The 24,919-nt window shown below is 48.3% G+C and overlaps 1 protein-coding gene across 6 annotated transcripts in view; it reads left to right on the forward strand.

Annotated features, from left to right (window-relative positions):
* The window catches only part of BICD2 (BICD cargo adaptor 2), a 55,423-nt gene extending 35,561 nt beyond the window's left edge, over positions 1 to 19,862 (forward strand). For 2 of the 6 annotated variants that reach the window (XM_027964209.3, XM_060409036.1), the window contains 5 exons: positions 9,796 to 9,948; positions 11,629 to 12,063; positions 12,698 to 13,705; positions 13,954 to 14,105; positions 15,723 to 19,862. In XM_027964209.3, the coding sequence (XP_027820010.1) occupies positions 9,796 to 9,948; positions 11,629 to 12,063; positions 12,698 to 13,705; positions 13,954 to 14,105; positions 15,723 to 16,032 (2,058 nt within the window). In that variant the 3' untranslated portion in view covers positions 16,033 to 19,862. Of the gene's footprint in view, positions 1 to 364; positions 522 to 3,417; positions 9,708 to 9,795; positions 9,949 to 11,628; positions 12,064 to 12,697; positions 13,706 to 13,953; positions 14,106 to 15,722 lie in introns of those variants that run through there. The other 4 variants (XM_015093028.4, XM_042243007.2, XR_009599138.1 and 1 more) reach the window with 4 other exon arrangements.
* The last annotated feature ends 5,057 nt before the right edge of the window (positions 19,863 to 24,919 follow it).

Raw genomic sequence — 24,919 nt, forward strand, 5'->3', positions numbered from 1 at the left:
ACAGGCTACCTTCCTTCCTGGAGGCAGGAAGACCAGTTAGGTAGACTGGTTAGTTGTGGCCAGCCTGTGTGACCTGCAGCAGGGTGGGTTGGTGCTGCGGATGGATGCACAGGGGCCGCAGCTTCTCCTCCAGTCACCATCCCTTCCATTCTCAGAGGGGAGACGAGGCCCTGGGAGGTGAGCCGAGGTATGGCTCCCCCTCGAGGGCATTTGCTTTCCTGAGCACCTCACGCAGCGCCTCCATGTGGAGGCAAGGCTGAGTCACTGCTTCCTCAGCGCAGCCTCCCACCCGGGCCCCTCAGCCCTGCCCCTGCCCGAACCAGTCTGAGCCATCTTCACTGCTGATTCCTTGCTGCTTCTCCAGGTGTGGTTCTGTCTGGGTGAGAGCACACTTGCAATACAGCTGGTTGGTGGCTCCCCAGGAGCGTACGCGCCAAGCGAGTGAAGTCACCTGTCTGGACACATCCCCCGCCCCTTGGCGGCTTTCCGGTGGGGGCAGCCACAGCACCCTCCCGTGAGAGGTGGGTCACCTGGCACGGTATTGACAGCGCTGGGGGCTCCTCTTCCACTTCACTTAGCTCTGTCCTGGTGCTCTGGGCTTTCCGTGTGTCTTCTGGGTTCATCCTCCCATGCCTGACCCCCGCTTTCAGTGGGATAAGACCAAAACCTGCGTTCATTTCCTGTGACTGCTGTGACAGATTACCACAAACTGAGGGCTGAAGACAACAGAAAATCAAGGTGTCAGCAGGGATGGCTTCTTCGGGAGGCTGTGCAAGAGAGTCCTTCCTGTGCCTCTGCCAGCACCTGGCAGCCTCTGGCAGTCCTTGTGTTCCAGTCTTTGCCTCCATCTTCCTGTGGCCTTCTCCCTGGGTGTCTCCAACTCTCCATCTTGGAAGGACACCAGCCCTTGGGTTTGTGCTCACTCTAATCCCCTATTACCTCATCTTGACTTGGATATATCTGCAAAGACCGTATTTCCAAGTCAGATCCCATTCACCCCTTCCAGGGCTTGTCACTTCAGCATATCTTTTGAGGGAACACAGTTAAAACCCGTAGCATTCTACCCTCTGGCCTTCAGAATTCATATATTTTCCATGTGAAATATATTCGTCTCATTCCCAGAAGTCTTAGCCCATTCCAGCATCAACTCTTTAAATCCCTTATCACATCTCAAATTCGCTAAATTAGGAAAGGCTGACAGTTTGCAATGGTCCATCCTGGGGTGAAATTCCTTCCTGTGCAAATTATGTGCTTCCAGAATACAATGTTAGGATAGGCAAAGGAGAGTTCCTCTCATTCCAGAAGGGAGAAGAGGAAAGAATAAAGGGGCTGCAGGTCCCAGAAAGTAAGAAGCTCCGCATTTCAAGGCCTGAGAGCAGTCTTTGTTGGCACCCAGGGAGCAGTGGGCCTGCTGGCCTCCCAGCCGGGTGGCTGAGGTGTAAGCCATACCCTTGGTGCTGTCTCCAGAAAAACGCTTTCTCATCTTTTTACAATAAGGACAAGCTGAGCATTTTCCAAACCTTCAAGTTTTAGTTCTGTTTTGCTTACAATTATTTCTTCGGTTTCTATCTCCTCTCCCACTTTGCTATAAGCAACAAGGAGAAACCAGGCTGTACTTCTAACATTCTGCTTCAAAATCTCCCAGGCTGTTCATCCACCTTCCTCGCTTACTAATTTCTGCTTTCCACCCAGCACTGGAATACAGCTCAGCCGGGTTTTCTGCCACATTACAGCAAGCCTTTCTGCCAGTCCTCATTCCCTCCTAAGGCCTTACTGGGAGCACCGCTAGCATTCACATCTCTCCTAGTGTTATTTCATGACAGTCCATGCATTCCCTGAGACAATGGAATACTTCTCTCCAACTCTTCTCTGACCCTCGCCAGAGTCACCTGAAACATTTACTTTTTTTTTTAACCAATAGCCTCAAGGCAGTCTGGCCTTTTCCTGTCCTGCTCCTCTAAGCTCTTCCAGCCTGTGGCCATCCCCAACTCCATGGCCACTTCCACATTTTCAGGCATTTGTTGCAGCGGTGTCTTTTTCCCGGTATTACACCAAATTTGTATCTTTGGTTTTGGGGGCCACCATAGTAGATTGCCACAAGCAACAAGATTTTATTCTCTTAAATTTTCTGTATCTGAAATAAAGGTGCTGTCAGGACCGTGTTCCACGTGGAACCTCCTCCAGCTTCTGGGTGGCAGCAACCCGCAGACCCTTGTTTTGTGTCCACGTTGCTCCAGGCTCTGCCTCTGCCATCAGCTCCTCCTGTGCAGGCTCTGCAGGTGACAGGACTGGGGCATGACTCCCATGTCCACCCTGGCCTGCCTTGGGGCTGCAGGCCTTTCCTGGGGATTGGGCTGCGACCTCCTGGCTAAATGTCTTGCCCATTCCTCTGGGGAACAGTATAGACCAGCTTTGGAGCACTCCTGTGCAGGGTGGTGCTCCCTCCCTGTGGCTGAGCTCCAGCCGCACTCTGATGGGGCTTCGGCAGTGTAGAGTGCTGACTTCTCTGCAGTCCAGGTTCCCAGACCTGGCTCTAGTATAGCACCCCGCCTTGCCTCATCAGGGCCTCCCTCAGCAGCAGCTGACACCAGCTGGCAATGTGTGTGCTGTACGTGGGCAATGTTAGGGAGCCTCAGTGAGCAAAACAGAGCCTAGAGCAGCACCCAGCACAGTCAATACTCAGTAGTGGAGGAATGGATCATGCCCCTAGGGTTGCCAGAGCGGTACCAGTATGGAGACAGCGCCAGTGAAAGGTTTTTTGAGCCATGCAGAGAAACCACATGTTGTCCAGGTTCATTTCTGTGAATGTCAAGAAAAGGTAGCTTCACAGACTGAAAGCATATTGGTGGTTGCTGATTGGTGTGTGGCTTCATTCTAGGGTAATGAAAATGTTCTAGAATAGGTAATGTGCACAACTATGAATAAACTATAATCTCTGAATTGTACACTGTCAGTGGGTGAACTTCATGGGACGTGAATCATATCTCAGTAAAAAGCAAAACTGCTTCCCCTGTGCAGTCAGACTGTGCTAGGGTGCAGTTCAGCAGAGGCTTCTGGCACAGCCTGGGCACACGAGTTCTGGGGTGCAGAGGGCTTTGACTAAGGCAGTCAAGCTGGCCCGTGGTCTTGTCTCCCTCTGTCCTTTTTCTGTCCACTTTAGGACCACTTGTTTCATTGAGGAGAGCTGTTAAGTTTTAAGTAAAGTCCGTTTACCTTTTTCATTTACAAACAGCTCCCACTTGCTGCCCCTGTTTCACCATCTTAACTCCTGTGTTAATTCCCATACTGAGTGGGCAGTTTTTTTTAAAATTGGAGCGTAATTGCTTTACAGTGCTGTGCTGGTCTCTGCTGTACAAAAACCTGAATCAGTCATAATTATATATATATATATATATATATATATCCCCTTCCTGGTGAGCCTGCCTCCCCATCCCACTCCTCTAGGTTGTCACAGAGGCCGGGCTGGGCTCCTTGTGGTGTACAGCCGCTTCCCCAGCAGTGGCCTGTTTCACACGTGCTGTTGTATGTATGTCAGTGCTGCTTTCTCAGTCTGTCTTACCCTCTACTTCCCCTGCTGTGTCCACGAGTCTGTTCTCGGCGTCTGCCTCTCCATTTCTTCTCTGTAAATAGGTTCATCATTATTATTTTTCTAGATTCCGTGTATATGTATTAATATGCAATATTTGTTTTTCTCTTTCTGATTGACTTCACTCTGTGTAACAGGTTCTAGGCTCAGCTACCTCTCTACAACTTACCCAAATGTGTTCCTTTTTATGGCCAATAATATTCCATTGCATGTATATAAGCACCACCTCTTCTCTGTTCATTCATCTGTTGATGGACATCTAGGTTGTCCTGGCTGTTATAAATAGTGCTGCAGTGACCGTTGGGGTACATGTGTCTTTTTGAATTGTGTTTTTCTCAGAGTATATGCCCAGTAGTGGGATTGCTGGGTCATAGGGTAGTTTTATTCCTAGTTTGTTAAGGAATCTCCGCGCTGTTCTCCATAGTGGCTGTATCAGTTTCCATTCCCAGCAGTGCAGTAGGGTTCCTTTTTCTCCACATCCTCTGCAGCATTTATTGTTTGCAGTTTTTCTGCTGATGGCTATTCTGATTGGTATGAGGTGATATACATCATTATAGTTGTCATTTGCATTTCTCTAATGATGAGAGGTGTTCAACATCTTTTCATTATTGGCCATCAGCAGGGAGATCAAACCAGTCAATCTTAAAGGAAATCAGTCCTGAATAGTCATTGGAAGGACTGATGCTGAAGCTGAAGCTACAATACTTCGGCCACCTGATGTGAATAGCTAACTTAATGGGAAAGACCCTGATGCTGGGAAAAAGTGATGGACAAAGAAGAAGAGGGGGCAGCAGAGGGTGAGATGGTCAGATAGCATCACTCTCAGGGATGCTGTGAAGGACAGGGGAGCCTGGTGTGCTGCAGTTCATGGGATTGCAAGAAGTCGAACACAACTTGGCAGCTGAACAACTTGGAGAATGTCTTTTTTGGAGAAATGTCTGTTTAGGTCTTCTGCCCATTTTTTTGATTGGGCTGTTTGTTTTTCTGATATTGAGCTGTATGAGTTTTGTCAGTTGCTTTTAAGTTTATTTAGGTCCTATCTGTTTACTTTTCCTTCTTGTTTCCATTACCCTAGGAGGTGGGTCAAAGAGGATCTTGCTGTGATTTATGTCAAAGATAATACTGCCTGTGTTTTCCTCTGAGAGCTTTATATTTAAGTTCTTTAATCCGTTTTGAATTTATGTTTGTGTATGGTGTTAGGAAGTGTTCTCATTTTATTCTTTTACACGTAGCTGTCCAGTTTTCCCAGCACCACTTACTGAAGAGGCTGTCTTTTCTCCATTGTATAGTCTTGCCTCTGTTGAAGATAAGATGCCCATAAGTGCATGGGTTAATCTCTGGGCTTTCAACCTGTTCCATTGGCCTATATTTCTGTTTTCTACATATGGAAATATATTTCTGTATTTCTGTCTTGATGATTGTAGGTTTATAGTATAGTCTGCAGAGAAGGCAATGGCACCCCACTCCAGTTCTCTTGCTTGGAAAATCCCATGGATGGAGGAGCCTGGTAGGCTGCAGTTCATGGGGTTGCTAAGAGTCAGACATCACTTCACTTTGACTTTTCACTTTCATGCATTGGAAAAGGAAATGGCAACCCACTCCAGTTCTTGCCTGGAGAATCCCAGGGACAGGGGAGCCTGGTGGGCTGCCGTCTGTGGGGTTGCACAGAGTTGGACATGACTGAAACGACTTAGCAGCAGCAGCAGTATAGTCTGAGGGCAGGAAGATTGATTCATCCAGCTCCATTCTTCTTTCTCAAGATTGCTTTGGCTATTTGGGGTCTTTTGTGTTTCCATACAAATTGTGAAACTTTTTGTCCTAGTTCTGTGAAAAATACTGTTGGTAGTTTGACAGGGACTGTATTGAATCTGTATATTGCTTTGGGTAGTATAGTCGTTTTCATAGTATTGATTCTTCCAATCCAAGAACATAGTATATCTCTCCATCTGTTTGTGTGGTCTTTCATTTCTTTCATCAGTGTCTTATTGTTTTCTGCATACAGGTCTTGTGTCTCTTTGATCAGCTCTAGTAATTTTCTGGTAGCATCTTTCGGATTTTCTGTGTATGGTATCATGATCCTGTCATCTGCAAACAGGGAGAGTTTTACTTCTTTTCCAATCTGGATCCCTTTTATTTATTTTTCTTCTCTGATATGCAAAGCACAGTTCTTATGTATCAATCATTGAGTTAACGAGGACTCTTTAGAGAAACAGATCGATAGGGGTATGTGTTTTGCATGGTGCTGGGTCGGGGGTTGAGGGGCAGAGATTTATTGTAGGGAATTGGCTCACTCAGTTGTGGTGGCTGGCAGATCCAAAATCTGCAGGTTATGCCATCTGGCTGGAGACCCAGTAAAGAGCTGATGTCGCAGCTTAAGTCTGAAGGCTGTCTTTTATTTTTTTAAAGGCCTTCGACTGACTGGATCCACATTTTTACTCAGTGGGTCTTGGAATGTAAATGTTAATCTCATCTAAAAATATACCTGAATGGTGACATCTAGACTGGTGTTTGACCAAATATCTGGAGGCCAGGGCCTAGATAAGCTGACATTAAAATTAACTATAACAATCAGTTGGGTGGTAAGCAAGGGAAATGGCCAGAGTCAAGGTGTATGTAGAACTTCGTTAGGAAGCAAGTAAGTATATGTTTCCTCAGATTGCCACTCACACTGTGTCACTTTATTTATTTATTTATTTTTGCCTCTCAGGAATTTTGCTTTGCTGACGAGCCTTGCGTTTCACCAATCAGTAATTTCAGTTCAGTTCAGTCGCTCAGTCATGTCTGACTCTTTGCGACCCCATGGACTGCAGCACGCAAGCCTTCCCTGTCCATCACCACTTCCCGGAGTTTCCTCAAACTCATGTCCATTGAGTTGGTGATGCCATCCAACCATCTCATCCTCTGTTGGCCCCTTCTCCTCCTGCCTTCAATCTTTCCCAGCATCAGGGTTTTTTCAAGTGAGTCAGTTCTTTGCATCAGGTGGCCAAAGTATTGGAGTTTCAGCTTCAACATCAATCCTTCCAATGAATATTCAGGACTAATTTCCTTTAGGATGGACTGGTTGGATCTCCTTGCAGTCCAAGGGACTCTCAAGAGTCTTCTCCAACACCACAGTTCAAAAGCATCAAAAGCATCAAAAGCTCCGCTTTCTTTATAGTCGAACTCTCACGTACATACATGACTACTGGAAAACCATAGCCTTGACTAGATGGACCTCTGTTGGCAAAGTAATGTCTCTGCTTTTCAATATGCTATCTAGGTTGGTCATAACTTTTCTTCCAAGGAGTAAGCGTCTTTTAATTTCATGGCTGCAGTCACCATCTGCAGTGATTTTGGAGCCCCTAAAAATAAAGTCAGCCACTGTTTCCACTGTTTGCCCATCTATTTCCCGTGAAGTGATGGGACCAGATGCCATGATCTTCGTTTTCTTAATGTTGAGTTTTAAGCCAACTTTTTCACTCTCCTCTTTCACTTTCATCAAGAAGTTCTTTAGTTCTTTGCTTTCTGCCATAAAGGTGTGTCATCTACATATCTGAAGTTATTAATCTTTCTCCTGGCAATCTTGATTCCAGCTTGTGCTTCCTCCTGCTCAGCATTTCTCGTGATATACTCTGCATAGAAGTTAAATAAGCAGGGTGACAGTATACAGCCTTGATGTACTCCTTTTCCTATTTGGAACCAGTCTGTTGTTCCATGTCCAGTTGTAACTTGCTTCCTGACCTGCATATAGGTTTCTCAAGAGGCAGATCAGGTGGTCTGGTATTCCCATCTCTTTAAGAATTTTCCACAGTTTGTGATGATCCACACAATCAAAAGCTTTGGCATAGTCAATAAAGCAGAAATAGGTGTTTTTCTGGAATTCTTTTGCTTTTTCCATGATCCAGCAGATGTTGGCAATTTGATCTCTGGTTCTTCTGCCTTTTCTAAATCCAGCTTGAACATCTGGAAGTTCACGGTTCACATACTGTTGAAGCCTGGCTTAGAGAATTTTGAGCATTATCTTACTAGCATGTGAGATGAGTGCAATTGTGTGGTAGTTTGAGCATTCTTTGGCATTGCCTTTCTTTGAGATTGGAATGAAAACTGACCTTTTCCAGTCCTGTTGCCACTGCTGAGTTTTCCAAGTTTGCTGGCATATTGAGTGCAGCACTTTAACAGCATCATCTTTCAGGATTTGAAACAGCTCAATTGGAATTCCATCACTTCCACTAGCTTTGTTCATAGTGATGCTTGCTAAGGCCCACTTGACTTCACATTCCAGGATGACTGGCTCTAAGTGAGTGATTATACCATCGTGATTATTTGGGTCATGAAGATCTTTTTTGTGTAGTTCTTCTGTGTACTCTTGCCACCTCTTAATGTTTTCTGCTTCTGTTAGGTCCATACCATTTCTGTCCTTTTGAAGCCATCTTTGCATGAAATATTCCCTTGGTATCTCTAATTTTCTTGAAATCTCTAGTCTTTCCCATTCTATTGTTTTCCTCTGTTTCTTTGCACTGATCACTGAAGGTTTTCTTATCTCTCCATGCTATTCTTTGGAACTCTGCATTCAAATGAGTATACCTTTCCTTTTCTCCTTTGCTTTTCGCTTCTCTTTTCACTGCTATTTGTAAGGCCTCCTCAGATGCCAGCGCTGCACAGCCGCTGCTACGCCTGCGCCCCATGTCATCTGTTGGGTACCTCCTTGGGTCACTTAATGAGGGGACTGCATTGGTCCATTTGCTGGAGATTTTGGTAGTAAGCATTTGTGAGGAGTACTTGATATATGTAATAACTTGTTCCCCTTTTTGTTGTGTTCTTCTTTTCTTATTGGTCCTATTTCATTTTATCAATCCAGCATTGCTTTTCCATGTGTACCTGTGTGGAATCATGGAATCTTGTCTACAAAGTGTATGCATCAATGTGATCACGAGAAACCGCAGCACCAGCAGAGAGGCTGCTATGTTGGGAGAGAAGGACGGAGTGAGCTCTGGGGCCCAGTGGGTGATGGTGCTTCTAGCCAAGGGGGTGGGCATTAGATCTTTGCAGGTATGTCGGGGAGGCTGCGTAGAATGTTGGGACCAAGAATGTGGGGAGAGAGGGAGAGTTCGCCTCAGAGACGATTCTACCTCCGGGGACACCAACCCTGTCTCGAGGCAGTTTCTGTGGTTACAGCAGGTGTGGGGGCTGCAGCTAAACATCCTACAATGTATACAATGACTCCAGAATGTTGGCCAAGGGACCCAGGTCCTGGCCTTTGGCACAGAGTAGTAGCCGGTTGAGAATCCCCAACGGTCTTGATTGCACAGTTCATGCCAGGTCTGCACTTGCCTCTCCGTGCATATTTGAATCCCCCAGACAACTTGGAGGCAGGGACTTTTTAAGTAGAATTATTGAGATAGTTCATATCCCTTACAAATCACCCATTTGAAAATATGCAGTCAGTGGATTTTAGTATATTTACACATTCATGCACCATCCCAAATCAATTTTAGAATATTTCATCAGTCCAAGAAGAAACCCCATTAACAGTCACTCTCTTTCCCATCTTCCCCTTGCCCCTGCCCCGGCAACCACCGATCTGCTCTTTCAGTCTTTGTGGGTTTGCTTATTCTCAATATTTCATTTAAGTGAAGTCATAAGGTACGTGAACACTAACACCTCTTCTACTCATGTTGTTTTCAGGGTCCATTTGTGTTAGCATGTGTAGTAACATCCAGTTGTATAAATATACCGTATATTGTTTATCTCTTCAGTTGGTGGACATTTGGGTTGTTTCTGCCTTTGGTGTTATGAATGGTGTCTGAACATTTACTCGCAAGATTTTGTGTGGACATGTGTTTCCTTTCTTTGGAGTGTGTGCTGAGGCCCACTGCTGGGTCAGCTTTAACTCCGTGCTGAACTGTTGAGTATCTGCAGACTGTTCCCACAGCACTGTACCAGTACATGCTACCAGCAGCATGGGACAGAGGAACTACTTTTAACCCCATTTTACATATGAAGAAACCAAGGTCAGAGCTGCTGAGACTCTATGCCACTCACCCCATACCACACAGCTCATGGTCCCAGCTCCTTGTCAGGTGGCTACATTGGACACCACGGCAAGCCTAGGATTCCAAGTTCTGGCTGTGTGGCTACCATGGTGAGCCTGGCTGCACTGAACTCCTTCTGCCTGAGGAGTGGTGAGACCAACTAGAGCAGGCTTCTCACATCCACCTTCTTCCTGGCAGATCAATCAGAACGTAGAGATACAACGTGGCCGCCTGCGGGATGACATCAAGGAGTACAAGTTCCGGGAGGCACGCCTGCTACAGGACTACTCGGAGTTGGAGGAGGAAAATATCAGCCTGCAGAAGCAGGTGTCTGTGCTGAGGCAGAATCAGGCAAGTATCTGGGCCGTGCAGGTGGGACAGGTAGGTTAGCTCTGGGCCGTAGCCCTGGCCTAACCCTCACTTTGCTGTCTCCATGGTCAGAAGACATTCCCTCCCACCTTCCACACTCAGGCTGGGGGTTATATGTTCGAGGGTTTGGCAGCAGGGCCCAGCCCCTTCAAGACCAGAAAAACAAAGCCTCCAGCTGTATTGTTGGCTGGCAGTTGGACTAACCAAGGTGTTCCAGCCAGCAAAAGTGGGAGGAAGAATGGAGGTGATGAAGATGTGATACCAAAAGACCCCAGAGGCTGGGTGTCTGGCTCTATCTCATTTCAGATGCCAGCAGGAGACCAGAGATGTCCGTATGCCCTCTGGAACCCTAGAGCTATCAGTGTACCCACTCCTCCCACTGTATTGTGTTTTCTAGACTCCTTTGAACCCTATGTGGTCCTGGACCTTGGGGTGAAGCCCGGTGACCCTTGAGCAGTGTGGAGAATGTCCAGGCTGTCATATGATGTTCTCAAGTAACATAAAAATGGGTGGGACGAGAAGGAACACTTCCACCTGGGACAGGTCAGGGTCAGGAGGTCTCCTCTCCCCACCTGTGACAGGATGGGGACAGAAGGGTTGCCTCCACCTGTGAGAGGACAAGAGGGTCACTTCTACTTGGGACAGGACACCCAGGCCCTTCACGGCCTGCCCTTGTCACCTAACTGTTCAAGAACCACAGCTTCACAAGTTGGGGACTAGGGGGACCTTTATCCCAGAAATCCCCAAATTGGGGACCCGGGTATTTAACTCCAGCATAAGGAAGTGTGGGCCCGTATGTTTACGCTGGTAGCAGAACTTCTGACCCTTGGAGCCGGAGGAAGTGGATCTCCTCCCAGGAACTCGGCAGACCCTCTGTGACGCTGTGCTAATCTGTGGGTCAAGCATCCCAAGGAGTGGGAAACCAGACCATGAGTGGCACACGGTGGAGTCTGGCCTCTCCCTGGGGTTCCCCTACTCTAGTCCTCAGCCCACAGAGACCCTCATCGACCTGCCTTTGAGTGGTTTACTCCTCGTTTCTTGCACAAATATTGCAGAATAATACCAATTTTTTTTAAAGTTGCTCATAGACCCTGAGTGCCCACACCAAGCATTGGTTTCTGTCTGTTCTTTCCTTGTCCGCCTGCAAATACTGTTTCAGCATGTACAGCTTTGGGCTCCGCCTCCCCTACTTGTACCTGGGCCTCTCTCAGTCAGGGTGGTGTGTACAGTGAAGGCCCATCCCACTTCAGTGGGAGCTTTAGTTCCTTCATTTTGAAATGTGATTAGAAGTGATGGTCACATTGCACATCTAGATACATATTTTTTGTATCTTAAAAGTATTTAATCAACTCTTAGCGATAATGAAGAAGTTTTGTAGAATTTAAAGCCAGTTATCCTCGGTAGCATTTTAAGTCACCTAACAAGTTGGCAGTGTGGTGTGTTCTGAATTCCAGCAGAGGGCGTCTCTGGTGCTGAGCCTGTCGTGTGCTTTTGCACTGCTCATATGTGCACACATGTCCCAGGCGCGGGCTCAGCATTTCCCATGTGCACCTCATGCCTGCAACCCTCTGAGTATCCATGTTCTCCCAGTTGTTCAGTCACCACGATGGTGCTTCTTCCCCATCCCGCGGGGATAGAAGAGTGCCGACCTCTCTTTTACAGGTGGAGTTTGAGGGGCTCAAGCATGAGATCAAGCGTTTGGAGGAGGAGACCGAATACCTCAACAGCCAGCTGGAGGACGCCATTCGGCTCAAGGAGATCTCAGAGCGGCAGCTGGAGGAGGCTCTGGAGACTCTGAAGACAGAGCGGGAGCAGAAGAACAGCCTGCGCAAGGAGCTGTCGCACTACATGAGCATCAACGACTCGCTCTACACCAGCCACCTGCACGTCTCCTTGGATGGCCTCAAGCTCGGTGACGACGCTGAGGCCCTGGCCAATGGCTTCGAGCATGGTGGCCTGGGCAAGGTGCCGCTGGACAACAAGACCTCCACGCCCACCAAGGACGGCCTCACCCCACCCCCTCCCAGCCTCGTTTCTGACCTGCTCAGTGAGCTCAACATCTCTGAGATCCAGAAGCTTAAGCAGCAGCTAATGCAGGTGAGCAGGTGGATGGTCCCGGGACCCCACCTTGTCGGGTTTGTGCCACAGCCCTGGGCCTTGGGCCCCCGTGCGCCATCCCCACTTCCACTGCTGTCCCCGATGGTGTTGGCCAGACCTGCTGTTCAGCAGGACAGTGCTTGCCTGACACTTTGTGAATTTTTAAAATGCTATGCAGTCTTTTACTTATATTTCTTTTACATAGGTAATTCTGTATTGTTACCTAAGTGGAACTGCAGCATTATAGGTGGAAGGTGCCCAGAGAAATAGTTTTCTGGTTATGAGTTTGGGCACCACCAGAGGTTTAACACCTCTCTGAGGTCTCCACATATGGTTTCCCATGCGGTGTCCTTTAGACACGTCAGGGTTTCCTGCCCCAACAGAACAGAACCCCAGGCTCTGCATCACAGCCTCTTGGTTTGCTGCATGTCTCTAAGGAGGGACTCACTTGGCCCCACAAACAGCTGGGCAGGGGGAGGAGCCATCATGGCCCCACACATGACACCTCGACCCAGATTTATCACAGAGAGCTCAGCAGGGTGATGAATGTGGTACGGACAGGGTCTTCATGGGACTGACCAGGGGTTCTCTGAGGGCAGAGGGCTGTTGACGGTCCCTTTCTCTGCCTTTGCAGGTGGAGCGGGAGAAGGTGGGCTTGCTGGCAACACTGCAGGACACACAGAAGCAGCTGGAGCAGGCGCGAGGGGCCCTGTCCGAGCAGCACGCAGAGGTGAGCCGCCTCACAGAGAACCTGAGTGCTCTGCGACGCCTGCAGGCCAGCAAGGAGCGGCGGACCGCGCTGGACAGCGAGAAGGAGCGAGACAGCCATGAAGACGGTGACTACTACGAGGTGGACATCAACGGGCCTGAGATCTTGGCCTGCAAGTACCGTGTGGCCGTGGCAGAGGCGGGCGACCTCCGGGAGCAGCTGAAGGCCCTGCGCAGTGCACACGAGGCCAGTGAGGCCCAGCACGCCGAGGAGAAGGGCCGGCATGAGGCCGAGAGCCAGGCGCTCACTGAGAAGGTCTCCCTGTTGGAGAAAGCCAGTTGCCAGGACCGTGAGCTCCTGGCACGGCTGCAGGCAGAGCTGAAGAAGGTGAGCGATGTTGCCGGCGAGACACAAGGCAGCTTGAGCGTGGCCCAGGATGAGCTGGTGACCTTCAGCGAGGAACTGGCCAATCTCTACCACCATGTATGCATGTGCAACAATGAGACACCCACACGTGTGGTGCTAGACTACTACCGTGAGGGCCCGGCTGGCACTGGCAGCTGTAGCCCTGAGACCCGTGAGCGCCGCTCACCTGTCCTGCCCAAGGGCCCACCCCCCGCAGAGGGTAGGGCCAGGGACAGCAGCCCCTCGCCTGGCTCCTCTCTGCCCTCACCCCTGAGTGACCCACGCCGAGAGCCCATGAACATCTACAACCTGATTGCCATCATCCGCGATCAGATCAGGCACCTGCAGGCGGCCGTGGACCGCACCACAGAGCTGTCACGGCAGCGCCTGGCCTCACAGGAGCTGGGCCCAGCTGCCGACAAGGACCGGGAGGCACTCATGGAGGAGATCCTGAAGCTGAAGTCGCTGCTCAGCACCAAGCGGGAGCAGATCACCACCCTGCGCACGGTGCTCAAGGCCAATAAGCAGGTGTGCATGGTGCTCGGGTCCAGCAGTGGGTGGGTAGGTGGGTGGGGGCTTTCTCAGCCTCCCTGGCTTCCCATCTTGTCCTGTCCCAGCTCTAAGAAAAGATGGGAGAAAACCTCACCTCAGTGCTGTGGGGAGGGGCTGGGTCTCGGGCCCAGGGCTGGTTGGGGCCTTGATCTGTGGTGCTCACCAAGGCAGCGGACCCCTCCTGACACCTCGTCTGCCTGTCTTTTACAACTCTGACCCCCCAGACGGCAGAGGTGGCCCTTGCCAACCTAAAGAGCAAGTACGAGAACGAGAAGGCGATGGTGACTGAGACCATGATGAAGCTGCGCAACGAGCTCAAGGCCCTCAAGGAGGACGCGGCCACCTTCTCCTCGCTGCGTGCTATGTTTGCCACCAGGTATGGCTCTCTGTTGTTGCTGCTCGGCAGCCCGGGAACCTGGCCCTGTGGGAAATTTCCATTTCTGCTATTTGTGAGAACCCAGGGGCCCAAGTTTTGTCTCCACTTGGTGTAAAATGAGGAAGTTGGAAGCAAAAGGCTATGAGGGTGGGTCCTTAGTGGCCAGGCTGGAGGCTTGAGCTTTGAAGGAGAAGCAGGAAAGTGGGCAAGCCACTGATAACAAATGAGGAGCTTGCTTTCCAGAACTTGGTGGAAAGTTCGTATATTTTAGAAGAAGGGTTCCCCTCTGAGCAGTGGTGAGGTCATAGTGCTCCCACTCTGACCCTACCAGTTGGAGTTTGTTGGGGGTGGTGGGCAGCATCTTTGTTTAGGCCAGTCCTGTGGCCAGCAATCCTGGGCAAGTGCGGAGCTGGAGGCTGCTTTGGGGCCTGGTTCTGGGTGTCTCCCTATTCAGAGAGGCTTGGTGCCATCTGCTGGCCACAGTCAGTCAAGCACCAGGGGCGTTCTCTGGAGAGGCCTGGTGTGTCCTCAGGGCTGGGGGGCTGAGACTCCTGGTTAAATAGGTTGGAACTGAGCTCAGGGTCTGCTTCACCTGTGTCAAGGTGCTGGGCACTCCCTGCATTGCAGCGATGTGGGAGGAGGGGGACAAAGCTCCCTCCTTCTGGGCAAAGTGTTTGGGAAAGATTTTAGTTAGTCCTGTAGCACATGGTATGTTGACCTTTGCTCCCATAACTTACGTTATTTAAAATTGTGACTTCTCAGATGGAGCCAAGATGGCAAACCTCTGGGCAAAGGTTGAAACTTGCTGATGGTCCTTGGCCTTGGTGGATGGGGGTGTGGGGTGTGTGTGCCCACCACCACCTCTCAGCCACTCCCTCCCTCAGGGGCAGACCAGAGTGGGCATTTCTCGCCCAGATCCTTACCCAGGTAGAGGGCCCGTGTCAGTTGGCAGATGCTCAAATGGGGCTGTTTATGGCACCCACGTGTGCTTTTCCTAGGCCCTAGTTGGCTGTTTGTCCCAGACTTACTAAGCACCTGCTGTGTGCCTGGGCTATTCCAAGAACAAACAGATTCCTGTCCTCGGGTTTATCCCCACATCCTGAGAGCCAAGTGACATCACACCCCTAACTTGCTCCCCTGGGCCAGCTGGAGGTCTTCAAGGGCACCATCCACTGCCTCCTTTAGTGAAAACTGGCTTTAGAGAATCCCTCTCGGAGAAAACCAAACCTCAGAAAGGCACATCCTCTTCATTTGTAGCTCAGTAAGCTGATGAATATTATCATAGTCTCCTCACTTGGAGCTTGGCTTCCCAGGTTGCACTGGTGGTAAAGAACCCTCCTGCCAACGCAGGAGACTTAAGAGACGCTAGTTCGATCCCTGGGTCGGAAAGATCCCCCTGGAGGAGGGCATGGCAACCCACTCCTGCATTCTTACCTGGAGAATCCCTTGGACAGAGGAGCCTGATGGGCTATAGTCCATAGGGCCGCACAGAGTTGGACACAACTGAAACTACTTAGCACGCCTGCACCTGGAGCTCTCAGCATGGGGACCATGGTCACGTGCTCTGCTGGCTCTCCCAGGTCCTTCAGCCACGCTCTGCCTCTTGCCTCCCCACAGATGTGACGAATACATCACACAGTTGGATGAGATGCAGCGGCAGCTAGCAGCTGCCGAGGATGAGAAGAAGACACTCAACTCACTGCTGCGCATGGCCATCCAGCAGAAGCTGGCACTGACCCAGCGGCTGGAGCTGCTCGAGCTGGACCACGAGCAGACCCGGAGGGGCCGCGCCAAGGCCACCTCCAAGGCCAAGCCTGGCCCCCCGAGTGTAAGTCATACCTGCGCCTGTGCTAGTGACAGGGCTGAGGGTGCTGGGCTTGCTGCCCAGGTGCTCTGTGGCGAGAAGTATAACATTTACTGCGATTAGGGCCGCAAGGTCACACGCTGCAGCTAACCTGCCGCACGTCACCTGTCGCTTCACCTCAACTAACCTGGCAGCAGCGGGACTGTGGTGCTAGGCTGGTCTTAACCGTGACTAATGCACAGAGGGAAGAATTTAGCAGAGGCAGCCTGCCACTCCACCTGGACGCTGCAAGCTTTGTGTCTGTTTCTCATCCCTCGGGACCACCCTTCACAGCAGCTGCTCTCTTGGTTGGGTGGTCAAGGTGGGGTTGGAGCCACACGTCCTTGCAAGAATGTGGCTCTTCAGGGCCCAGTTGCTGTTGGCTCCCACTGGGAGGGGCAGAACTTGCATTGAAACTTGCATGTTCCCTGCATGTGTCTAATGCAGTTATACTGTCCCAGCATCCAGAAACCAGTGTTAAAGGTTCCAGCCTGAGTCCCAGGTGCAGTCTTGGAAGACACTCTGCACTTGGCAGATTATGAAGTTAGTGCAGCATCTCGTTGCAGTTTATATTTGGGACAGAGTTACAGAATTCCTTCCCCTAAACAGAGGAAAGAGCAGCCCCACATTCTCCAGCCAAGGGACCAGTCATGCCCAAGAGGCACAGGCATGCCTAGCCACATCCCAGACCAGAGCTCAGCAGTCTCAGCTTCTCTCTCTGAGATTTGTATGCTTGTCTGGTGGCCTGCAAGGTGACAAATTGGTGGGCCAAAGGCTTGGGTTTTTTCCAATAAGAAAAACTTCCCAAGTGCCTGGCTAGACTTCTGTCCTCACAGGAAGCCCATCTTTTTGAACTTAATGGTGTCCCCAGCTTTCAAGTGGATTTTTTCACCCTCTGCCCATTATCAGGCCTTCCTCCCACAGGGCTTCAGACTCCAAGAAACAGGGCTATGGAAACCCCTAAGCTGAGTCTGAGTCACCAGCAGACCAGGCTGAACAGTGGGACTCGGTCCCACAGCTATAGCTGAAGCCCTGCCTGGTGTGGGAAAGGAGCTTTGTGTGGAGACAGGGCAAGTTTCAGGATTCACAGTAGGAGGAATATGGTTCTTGATTGTCAGTGCAGTTGCCGGGGTGGTAACAGACCAGAAAGGCAGTCATAGGACTTCCCCCGTTCTCAGGAGCTGCATCCACATCAGAGCTTTGGCAGCTGGATTTCTCTCAGTGTTTCTCTCCCTGTCATCCATGGGGCCACCAGCCATGAGGCTGCAGACCATGAATAGCTCCTTGCTTTTCTCTCTGTGGCCAGGAGGGGGAGTTTGCATTTCCCCTGCACACTTCTGTCTGCCCCATTCCGCTCTTTCCCTTAGGTCCCAGGCATGTCTCAGTTCCCACCAGATGCCAGTATTTGTTTTCCAAACTGCCGGATTGAAGATACACAGGATAGACCACACCTGTCCCTTCTGCGTGCCTGTCTTTAGCTCCAGGCTGCTTTGCAGAGGGGATGTCAGGTCTTGATGCTTCTCCCACTTGAGAAGATGTCAGGCCATCTGCCCTCTGCAAGCTGGACTCCCAGGGGCATGACTGCCTGCTGGCCCCGCATACTGCTTCTGCCTTCTCGCCGAATCTGGCACACAGCTTCTCCATACTTGTAAACGGTTTTCATGAGGCACTCGGGGACAGCAGCCCCCCTAACACATGCAGGTCTTCTCTGCTGCCAACTAACACACCCATGCCCTCACAGCTCGGTGAGAGCTTAGTTGTCTGACAGGTGACCAGTTCTAACGCTGTCTTGTTTTCTCCCATTTTCAGCTGTAGAGTAGCTGCTGGGAGGACTCGGCCGCCGGCCCTGTCACACTGCAGCCCCCTCCCTTCCTCTCCCATGGGCCCACGCAGAGGAAGGAAGGGCAGCCTAAAAGTCCACTTAGAAACGTTTTTGGATATGCCACTGCAATTCTTTTCAAAATAGCATTCCCCATGTTTTTAATGGCAGAGGAAATAAAAGCTTTAATGTTGAGAATACCGCCAGCTGCTGCTTGGAAAGGCCTTTGTACAGGCGCTGAAGAACCTGCTTGGACAGCGACCACCAGGCTTGCTTAGGAACCCTCTAGAAACACTCACCACTGGGGTCTCCCTATTACAGATACTCCTTTTTTACCCAATCAATCTGTGCACTTTTGATATTTTGATATTATATTTGCTTCCTTAACCCCTGGCATAGAGATGGTCTCAGGTGCCGTAGTCTGTCTTGTGGTCCTGTAGCTCCCAACGGTGTGTTGGTCTGATATCAGCACATGGCACAGATGTGTCCTAGCGTGTAGCTCTAGACTGTTTAGGTGAAGGCTTCAACCCGGGAAGGAGCCCGGCTAAATGTATCCACACTGTGGTTCGGCAGCCTTTTAGATTATACGGCATTGTGGTTCATGTTTGAAATTACAGATTTTAAATGCCATGTTCATTAAGAAATCCAGGGTATTCCGATTCTGGGGTTTTTCATATTGTATTATTATTATTCTTAGGAATAGTTCAGTGTAACAAGAAGAAAACTTGACCTTTGCTCTGGTTAAACAGTAAAAGGCACTTGAAAACAAAAAGATAAATTATTGAATGAGTAGTATTACCTACAGATTCCAGAATTTTCTGGGTTTTAGGACATTGTGAAGCATGACTGATTAACAGAATTTTATACAACTGTACCAGTGAAATTCCAAATTGGAATTGTTTTGTTACTCTGGTTGTTGTGCCAAATTGTGGTACACTTAGAAAATCCTACAGTCTTCGATTTTTAGGGTGTTCTATTACAGCGCCTTTTCGTTAGTAATCATTGCCAGTAGTGCCTTCATCAGTTGAGGGAGGTGGCCCAGCGTAGTCTATTCTCTAAAGCAGACAGTAAAGAGCTATTCGGAAATGTTGAAGGCTGGTATGGACCAGTTGGTGTGAATAGGCACACACCTTTGAACCTAAATCTGGGCATCTTCATTGAGGGAAAGAAAACAGCAATTGTGCAAAATTCTGTTAGTCAGTGATTCTTTACTGTGCAGATCCTTGCAAATTCAGGGGCTGAAAAAACGAAAGTGAATACAAACCTTGAGTGTGCTTTGGGAACCAAATGGACTTTATGGGACAAGCTAAGCAAGCTATGTGAACAACACGCCACGTTTGTGAAGAGTGGGGTAGGTGGCAGGGGAGCCGGCACTGTCGGCCCCATGCATTGGGGTGAGGGTTAGCCATAGTATTCTTTGCAAATGTGAGAAAGAGACATTATATATTCTCTTGCTTGGTGTAACTAATCACTGTTAATTTCAGGAAACAGAAGTCACTGAAGCTCCTTAGCAAACCAGATTTTTGTCCTGTCCTGATTTGCTAAGTGAGGTTGTGCAAATGGTCAAATTGGTACTAGAGGAGGAGGAATGAGAAAAAGTGTCTTCTCCAAAATACAGGACAAATTATAATAATATAAGTAGCAAGAATGAAAGAATTCTGTTTCCTGGAATAAGCATTTTTATTCCTAGTTGTAGGGACCCCTATTTTTACCTTCTCTTACAGTGTTGATTCATAAGAAATAATGTTACATTTACAAAAACTTCATCTGTATGGGGTATTTATTTGCAATGATGTCTGAGTACTGTATTTTTCTGTGCATTACCTTAGTGTCAGAATGTTGTCTTTATTTTAAGATCATATGCATGTTCTCCTGCCAAGGATCTTTTACACAGACCCAAACGAACAAAAATGCCTTCAGATTTTGAGAAAATGAGGCACTGCATGGAAAAGGAATAGGAAGGGGAAGTCAGTCACCAGTTGGGACACAGACATATGGCACAAGTGTCTGTAAAGCCAGTGCATATAGGAACAGTGGGCCTGGGTAAAGGGTCATTTTGGCAGGACCAATAAATAAAAAATAATAAAAAGACAAAGCAGAAGACTTGTTCTTTGTGGCTGCTCTGACCCCTGCTCCAGATGACTGTGCATGCAGCAGTGCGCTGTAATTCTAGCACCTAAAACAAGAAAACTAGGGCCGGCAGTAGCCCTGGTGGTGGGAACTGGAGGCACCCGGAGACCCATCTCAGGAGGCGTGGGAGGGAGGGAAGACATGGCTTGCCTCTTGTGATGGGCCTCACGTGCTGTGAGTACCCAGCAGTGTGGCAGTGAGAGCGCATTGCCTTTGTACTGTCCTGATCAGGAAGCAAAGAGATTTACATGACAGCGGGGTCCTCTGCCGTCCAAACTCTTGGTCTTTGTACCCCAGGAATGAATGGGTACAGGCAGCAGAGGTTACTTGTTTGTCAACACAGAACCACGTTCATCTGCAGGAATGTGTTCAAGGTACACTGAGCCCGTCCCAGCGGTTGCTTGTGACTGTGAGCAGGGTACAAATCATGTCTGAAGACACAGAAAGTCTTAGGACACTTTGCCGCCTCTCCAGTCTTAGTCAGACCTAAGTGATTTCACCCAAACTTCAGGGTTTCCCCCTGGGAAGCTGTCTGAAGTCAGGGTCCTGCTGCCCTGGCATCTCCCCATAACCCCACCCTCCACCTGAAGTCTCCCTTGGCCTCATGGTCACTGAGAGGCTCCTCCCTTTGACAGTCCCCATCCATTCTACTTGGGTAGTGTGAACCCATGTTCAGTTTGAAACTTTCTTTCAAAAGAGACTTGTTTTTCTAACTCAGTAGCTAGAAGAAATCTTTCCCTCCTGGCCTGTCATCCCAACAGGCCTCTGGAAGAGGTTGGGAAGAAAGCCTGCCACAGATCTGGAGGAGGGGTATTGACACTGGGCCAAGCAGAGCAAGTCCTTCCACTTGGCGCTTGGTCCAGTCTTGCTTGTTGGGGTGTTTCATTTGCACAAGTGCAGATGCTGAGGTCTTCCCTACCCCTCAGTGTGCTTCGGGTCCTTGCACGTGTGCTTCTTCATTTCACAGGTGGAGTGGCAGCCTCCTGAGTGGGTGGGGGTCCCGCGGAGCCTGTGGGAGAGGTCAGTTGGAGCTGAAAGGCTTCCCATTTGGTTGTGTTTTCCACGAGGGAATGTCCCTGTTGCCGCCACCTCCTCCGGCTCCCTACCATGGTTTTCACCCTCAAACCCAGCATGTTACCAGAGCTGTAAACAACAGCACCAGCTTTGAGACCTTGCCTCCTATGTTTGGGAGCCTCCTGGGAAAACAGAGATGCCTCCATTCTGACATCTCTTGGTGTGAAGTTTTGACAGGGACCAGGTGCCATCAGGTTTGCCTCTGTGCTTACCTTTCAGTTGTGTTCAAACAGCAGAGCTGGAAGAGCTGTGTGTTACCATTTTGTGGGAAAGTAAACTGGCTCTTGTGAATTCACCTCAGTCATCCATGAACTGGATCCTTTATAAGCTCAGGTCCCTGGAGTGGAGCCCCCCCTTTCCCTGAAACGTATACAGAGCTCCTCCTTCTAGGTGAAAGGCAATGCCATGGGACCTTATCCACAGAAAAGGCTCCCTGCATGGACTCTGTGAGCACACCACCTCATGGGCCTCCGTGAGAACAGTAGGAATCACTGATCTCACACACACACACACCAGGGTTCCGTTTGTTCATCTCACTCTTAAGGAATCAAGTTTGTTTTATTTACCCTAAAGTGTTTGTGAAGTACAGTATACATACAGAAGAGTGAAGCAAGTGTCCATTGGCTGCGTATTTCCAAAATGGACACACTGTGCAGCCACCGTCCAGATGAGAAACAAATGCAGACAGGCAGTCTCCCAAAGCCCTCCTGCTTTCTGCTCCCACTCCCAGGGATAACTTCCTGAGTATGTCAGTGCAGGTCACTTGTGCCTTTTTCTGTACTTTACATAAATGAAATTGAAAGCATTAGTCACTCAGTTGTGTTTGACTCTTTGCTACCCCGTGGACTGTAGCCCACCAGGCTCCTCAGTCCATGGAACTCTCCATGTGAGAATACTGGAGTGGGTAGCAATTCTCTTCTCCAGGGGATCTTCCTGACCCAGGGATTGAGCCTGGGTCTCCTGCATTGCAGGGAGATTCTTTACCATCTGAGCCACCAGGGAAGCCCACTTTATATAAATGGAAGCATACGATAGAGACCCAGACCTATAATATACTTGCTTACCAAACTGCATTGATTTCTCCCATCATCATCAAAGATATAAAATCAGTTGAATGTAAAATAATGGGAAAAGGGTCTTCCCTGGTTGTCCAGTGGCTAAGAATTTGCCTTCCAACCCAGGGGACATGGGTTCAACCCCTGATTGGAGAACTAAGATCCCACATGCTGAGGTGCAATTAAGTGTGTGTGCTGCAACTACTGAGCACATGCATCAACTAGAGAGAAGCTTGTGTGCCACTGTGAAGATCCTGCATGTCACAATTAAGACCCAACACAGCCAAATTAGATAAATATTTGTTTATTTAAAATAATGGGAAAATACAAACTAGCTGTAAAAGAAGAGGAGTGACTCTACCAATATCAGACCAAATAGACTAATTAAGACAAATTATTACAGGAGACAAAGAAGAACATGTAATGATCAAAGAGTCAACTTAAGACTTCCTTTGTGGCACACAATCTTAAGGGCCAGCATTACCCTGATAGTAAAGCCGAACAAGGACACTATAAAAGAAAATTAAAAGCCAATACCCGTGATAAAGATAGATGCAAAAATTCTCAACAGAATGCTAGCAAACCAAATTCAAGGGTGCATTAAAAGTTCATCAAGTTCAATTGGGATTTATCCCTGGAAAGTAAGAACCGTTCAACTTACATAATCAGTAAATGTGGTATACCACATTAACAGGATGAAGGTAAAGAACACACGATCATCTCAGTTGAGGCAGAAAAAGCTTTTTGACAAAATTCAACATCCTTTCACAATAAAAACAGCCAACCTGGAACACAAGGGAACTACCTCATCATAATAAAAAGACATGTGAAATCCACAGCAAATATCATATGCAGTGGTGTAAGACTTGAAAGCTTTCCCTCTAAGAGCAGGAACAAGGCAAGGAAGCCTGCTTTCACCACTTTTATGCAACAGAATTGGAAGTTCCAGCAGAAGAAAAGTCATCCAAATTGGAAAGGATAAAGTAAAGTTTTCTCTGCAGATCTCATATGTAAAACTCTGAAATTTTTCACAGAAAATACTGTTATAGTTAATAAATTCAGCAAAATAGAAGGATACAAAGTCAATACACAAAAATCAGTTTTGTTTCCATACACTAACAATGAATAATATGAAAAGGAAATTGAGAAAGAAATCCCATTTACAGAGGCATCAAAAATAATAAATATTGGACTTCCCTGGTGGTCCAGTGGTTAAGAATCTGCCTGGTAAGGCAGGAGACACAGGTTCGATCTCTGGTCTCTGGGGAGATTCCACATGCCATGGGGGCAACTAAGCCTGTGAGCCACAATTACTGAGCCCGTGCTCTGCAACAAGAAACCACCACAATGAGAAGCCTACACACCACATCTAGAGCGTATACCTCACTTGCCACAACTAGAGAAGACCAACATGCAGCCATGAAGCCCCAGCACACCCCGCAAAACAGCAAAATTACAAAAATAAATGCCCACAAGTAAACTTAACCAAGGAGGCAAAAGACCTGCACACTAAAAACTATAAATCACCGATGGAAGAAATTGAAGAAGTCACAAATAACTGGAAAGAAAATCCTGTTTTATGATTGCAATAATTATTCTTAAAGTATCCATACTACTCACAGCAGACCATAGGTTCAGTGAAATCTCTTATTAAAGTTCGTCCATTTTTCACACACATACACACGTGCACACACAAAATCTGAAATTTGTATTGAACCACAATAAACCCTGTGTACCCAAAGAATTTTTGAGAAAGAAAAAGCTGGAGGACTAACACTTCCTGATTTCAAACTACGTTACAAAGATAAAATGACATGATACTAGGACTTCTCTGGTGATCCAGTGGTTAAGACTGCACACTTCCACTGTGAGGGATGCGGGTTTGATCCCTGGTTGGAGAACTAAGATGCCACATGCTGTGCAGAATGGCAAGAGAAGAAACAAAAAATCAATATGCTGCTGTCATAAAAACACACTGATCAATGGAACTCTGTTTCATTAGAAAATCCACAGTGCCAAAAAGATATGGCACTGAAAGATGAATTCCCTAGCTTGGTAAGTGCCCGATATGATCCTGAAGAAGAGTGGACAAATAGCTCCAGAAAGAATGAAGAGGCTGAGCAAAAGTGAAAAAAAAATGCCCAGTTGTGGATGTGACTGGTGATGGAAGTAAAGTCCGATGCTGTAAATAACAGAATTGCATAGGAACCTGGAATGTTAGGTCCATGAATCAAGGTAAATTGGAAGTGGTTACACAGGAGATGGCCACAGTGAACATCAACATTTTAGGAATCAGTGAACTAAAATGGACTGGAATGCGTGAATTTAATTCAGATGACCATTATATCTACTACTGTAGGCAAGAATCCCTTAGAAGAAATGGAATAGCCCTCACAGTCAACAGAAGAGTCTGAAATGCAGTACTTGGGTGCAGTCTCAAAAATGACAGATTGATCTCTCTTTCCAAGGCAAATCATTCAGTATCACAGTCATCCAACCACTATGCCCAACCACTAATGTAGAATAAGCTGAAGTTGAACGGTTCTGTGAGGACCTACAAGACTTAGAACTAACACCAAGAAAAGGTGTCCTTTTTATCATAGGGGACTGTAATGCAAAAGGAGGAAGTCAAGAAACACCTGGAGTAACAGGCAAGTTTGGCCTTGGAGTATGAAATGAAGCAGGGCAAAGGCTAACAGTTTTGTCAAGAGAATGCACCAGTCATAGCAAACACCCTCTTCTAACAACACAAGAGACAACCACACACGGACATCACCAGATGGTCAACACCGAAATCAGATTGATTATATTCTTTGCAGCCAAAGATGGAGAAGCTCTATACAGTCAGCAAAAACAAGACCAGGAGCTGACTGTGGCTCAGATCATGAACTCC

This window comes from Ovis aries, chromosome 2 (genome assembly GCF_016772045.2).
Source record: "Ovis aries strain OAR_USU_Benz2616 breed Rambouillet chromosome 2, ARS-UI_Ramb_v3.0, whole genome shotgun sequence".
NCBI lineage: Eukaryota > Metazoa > Chordata > Mammalia > Artiodactyla > Bovidae > Ovis > Ovis aries.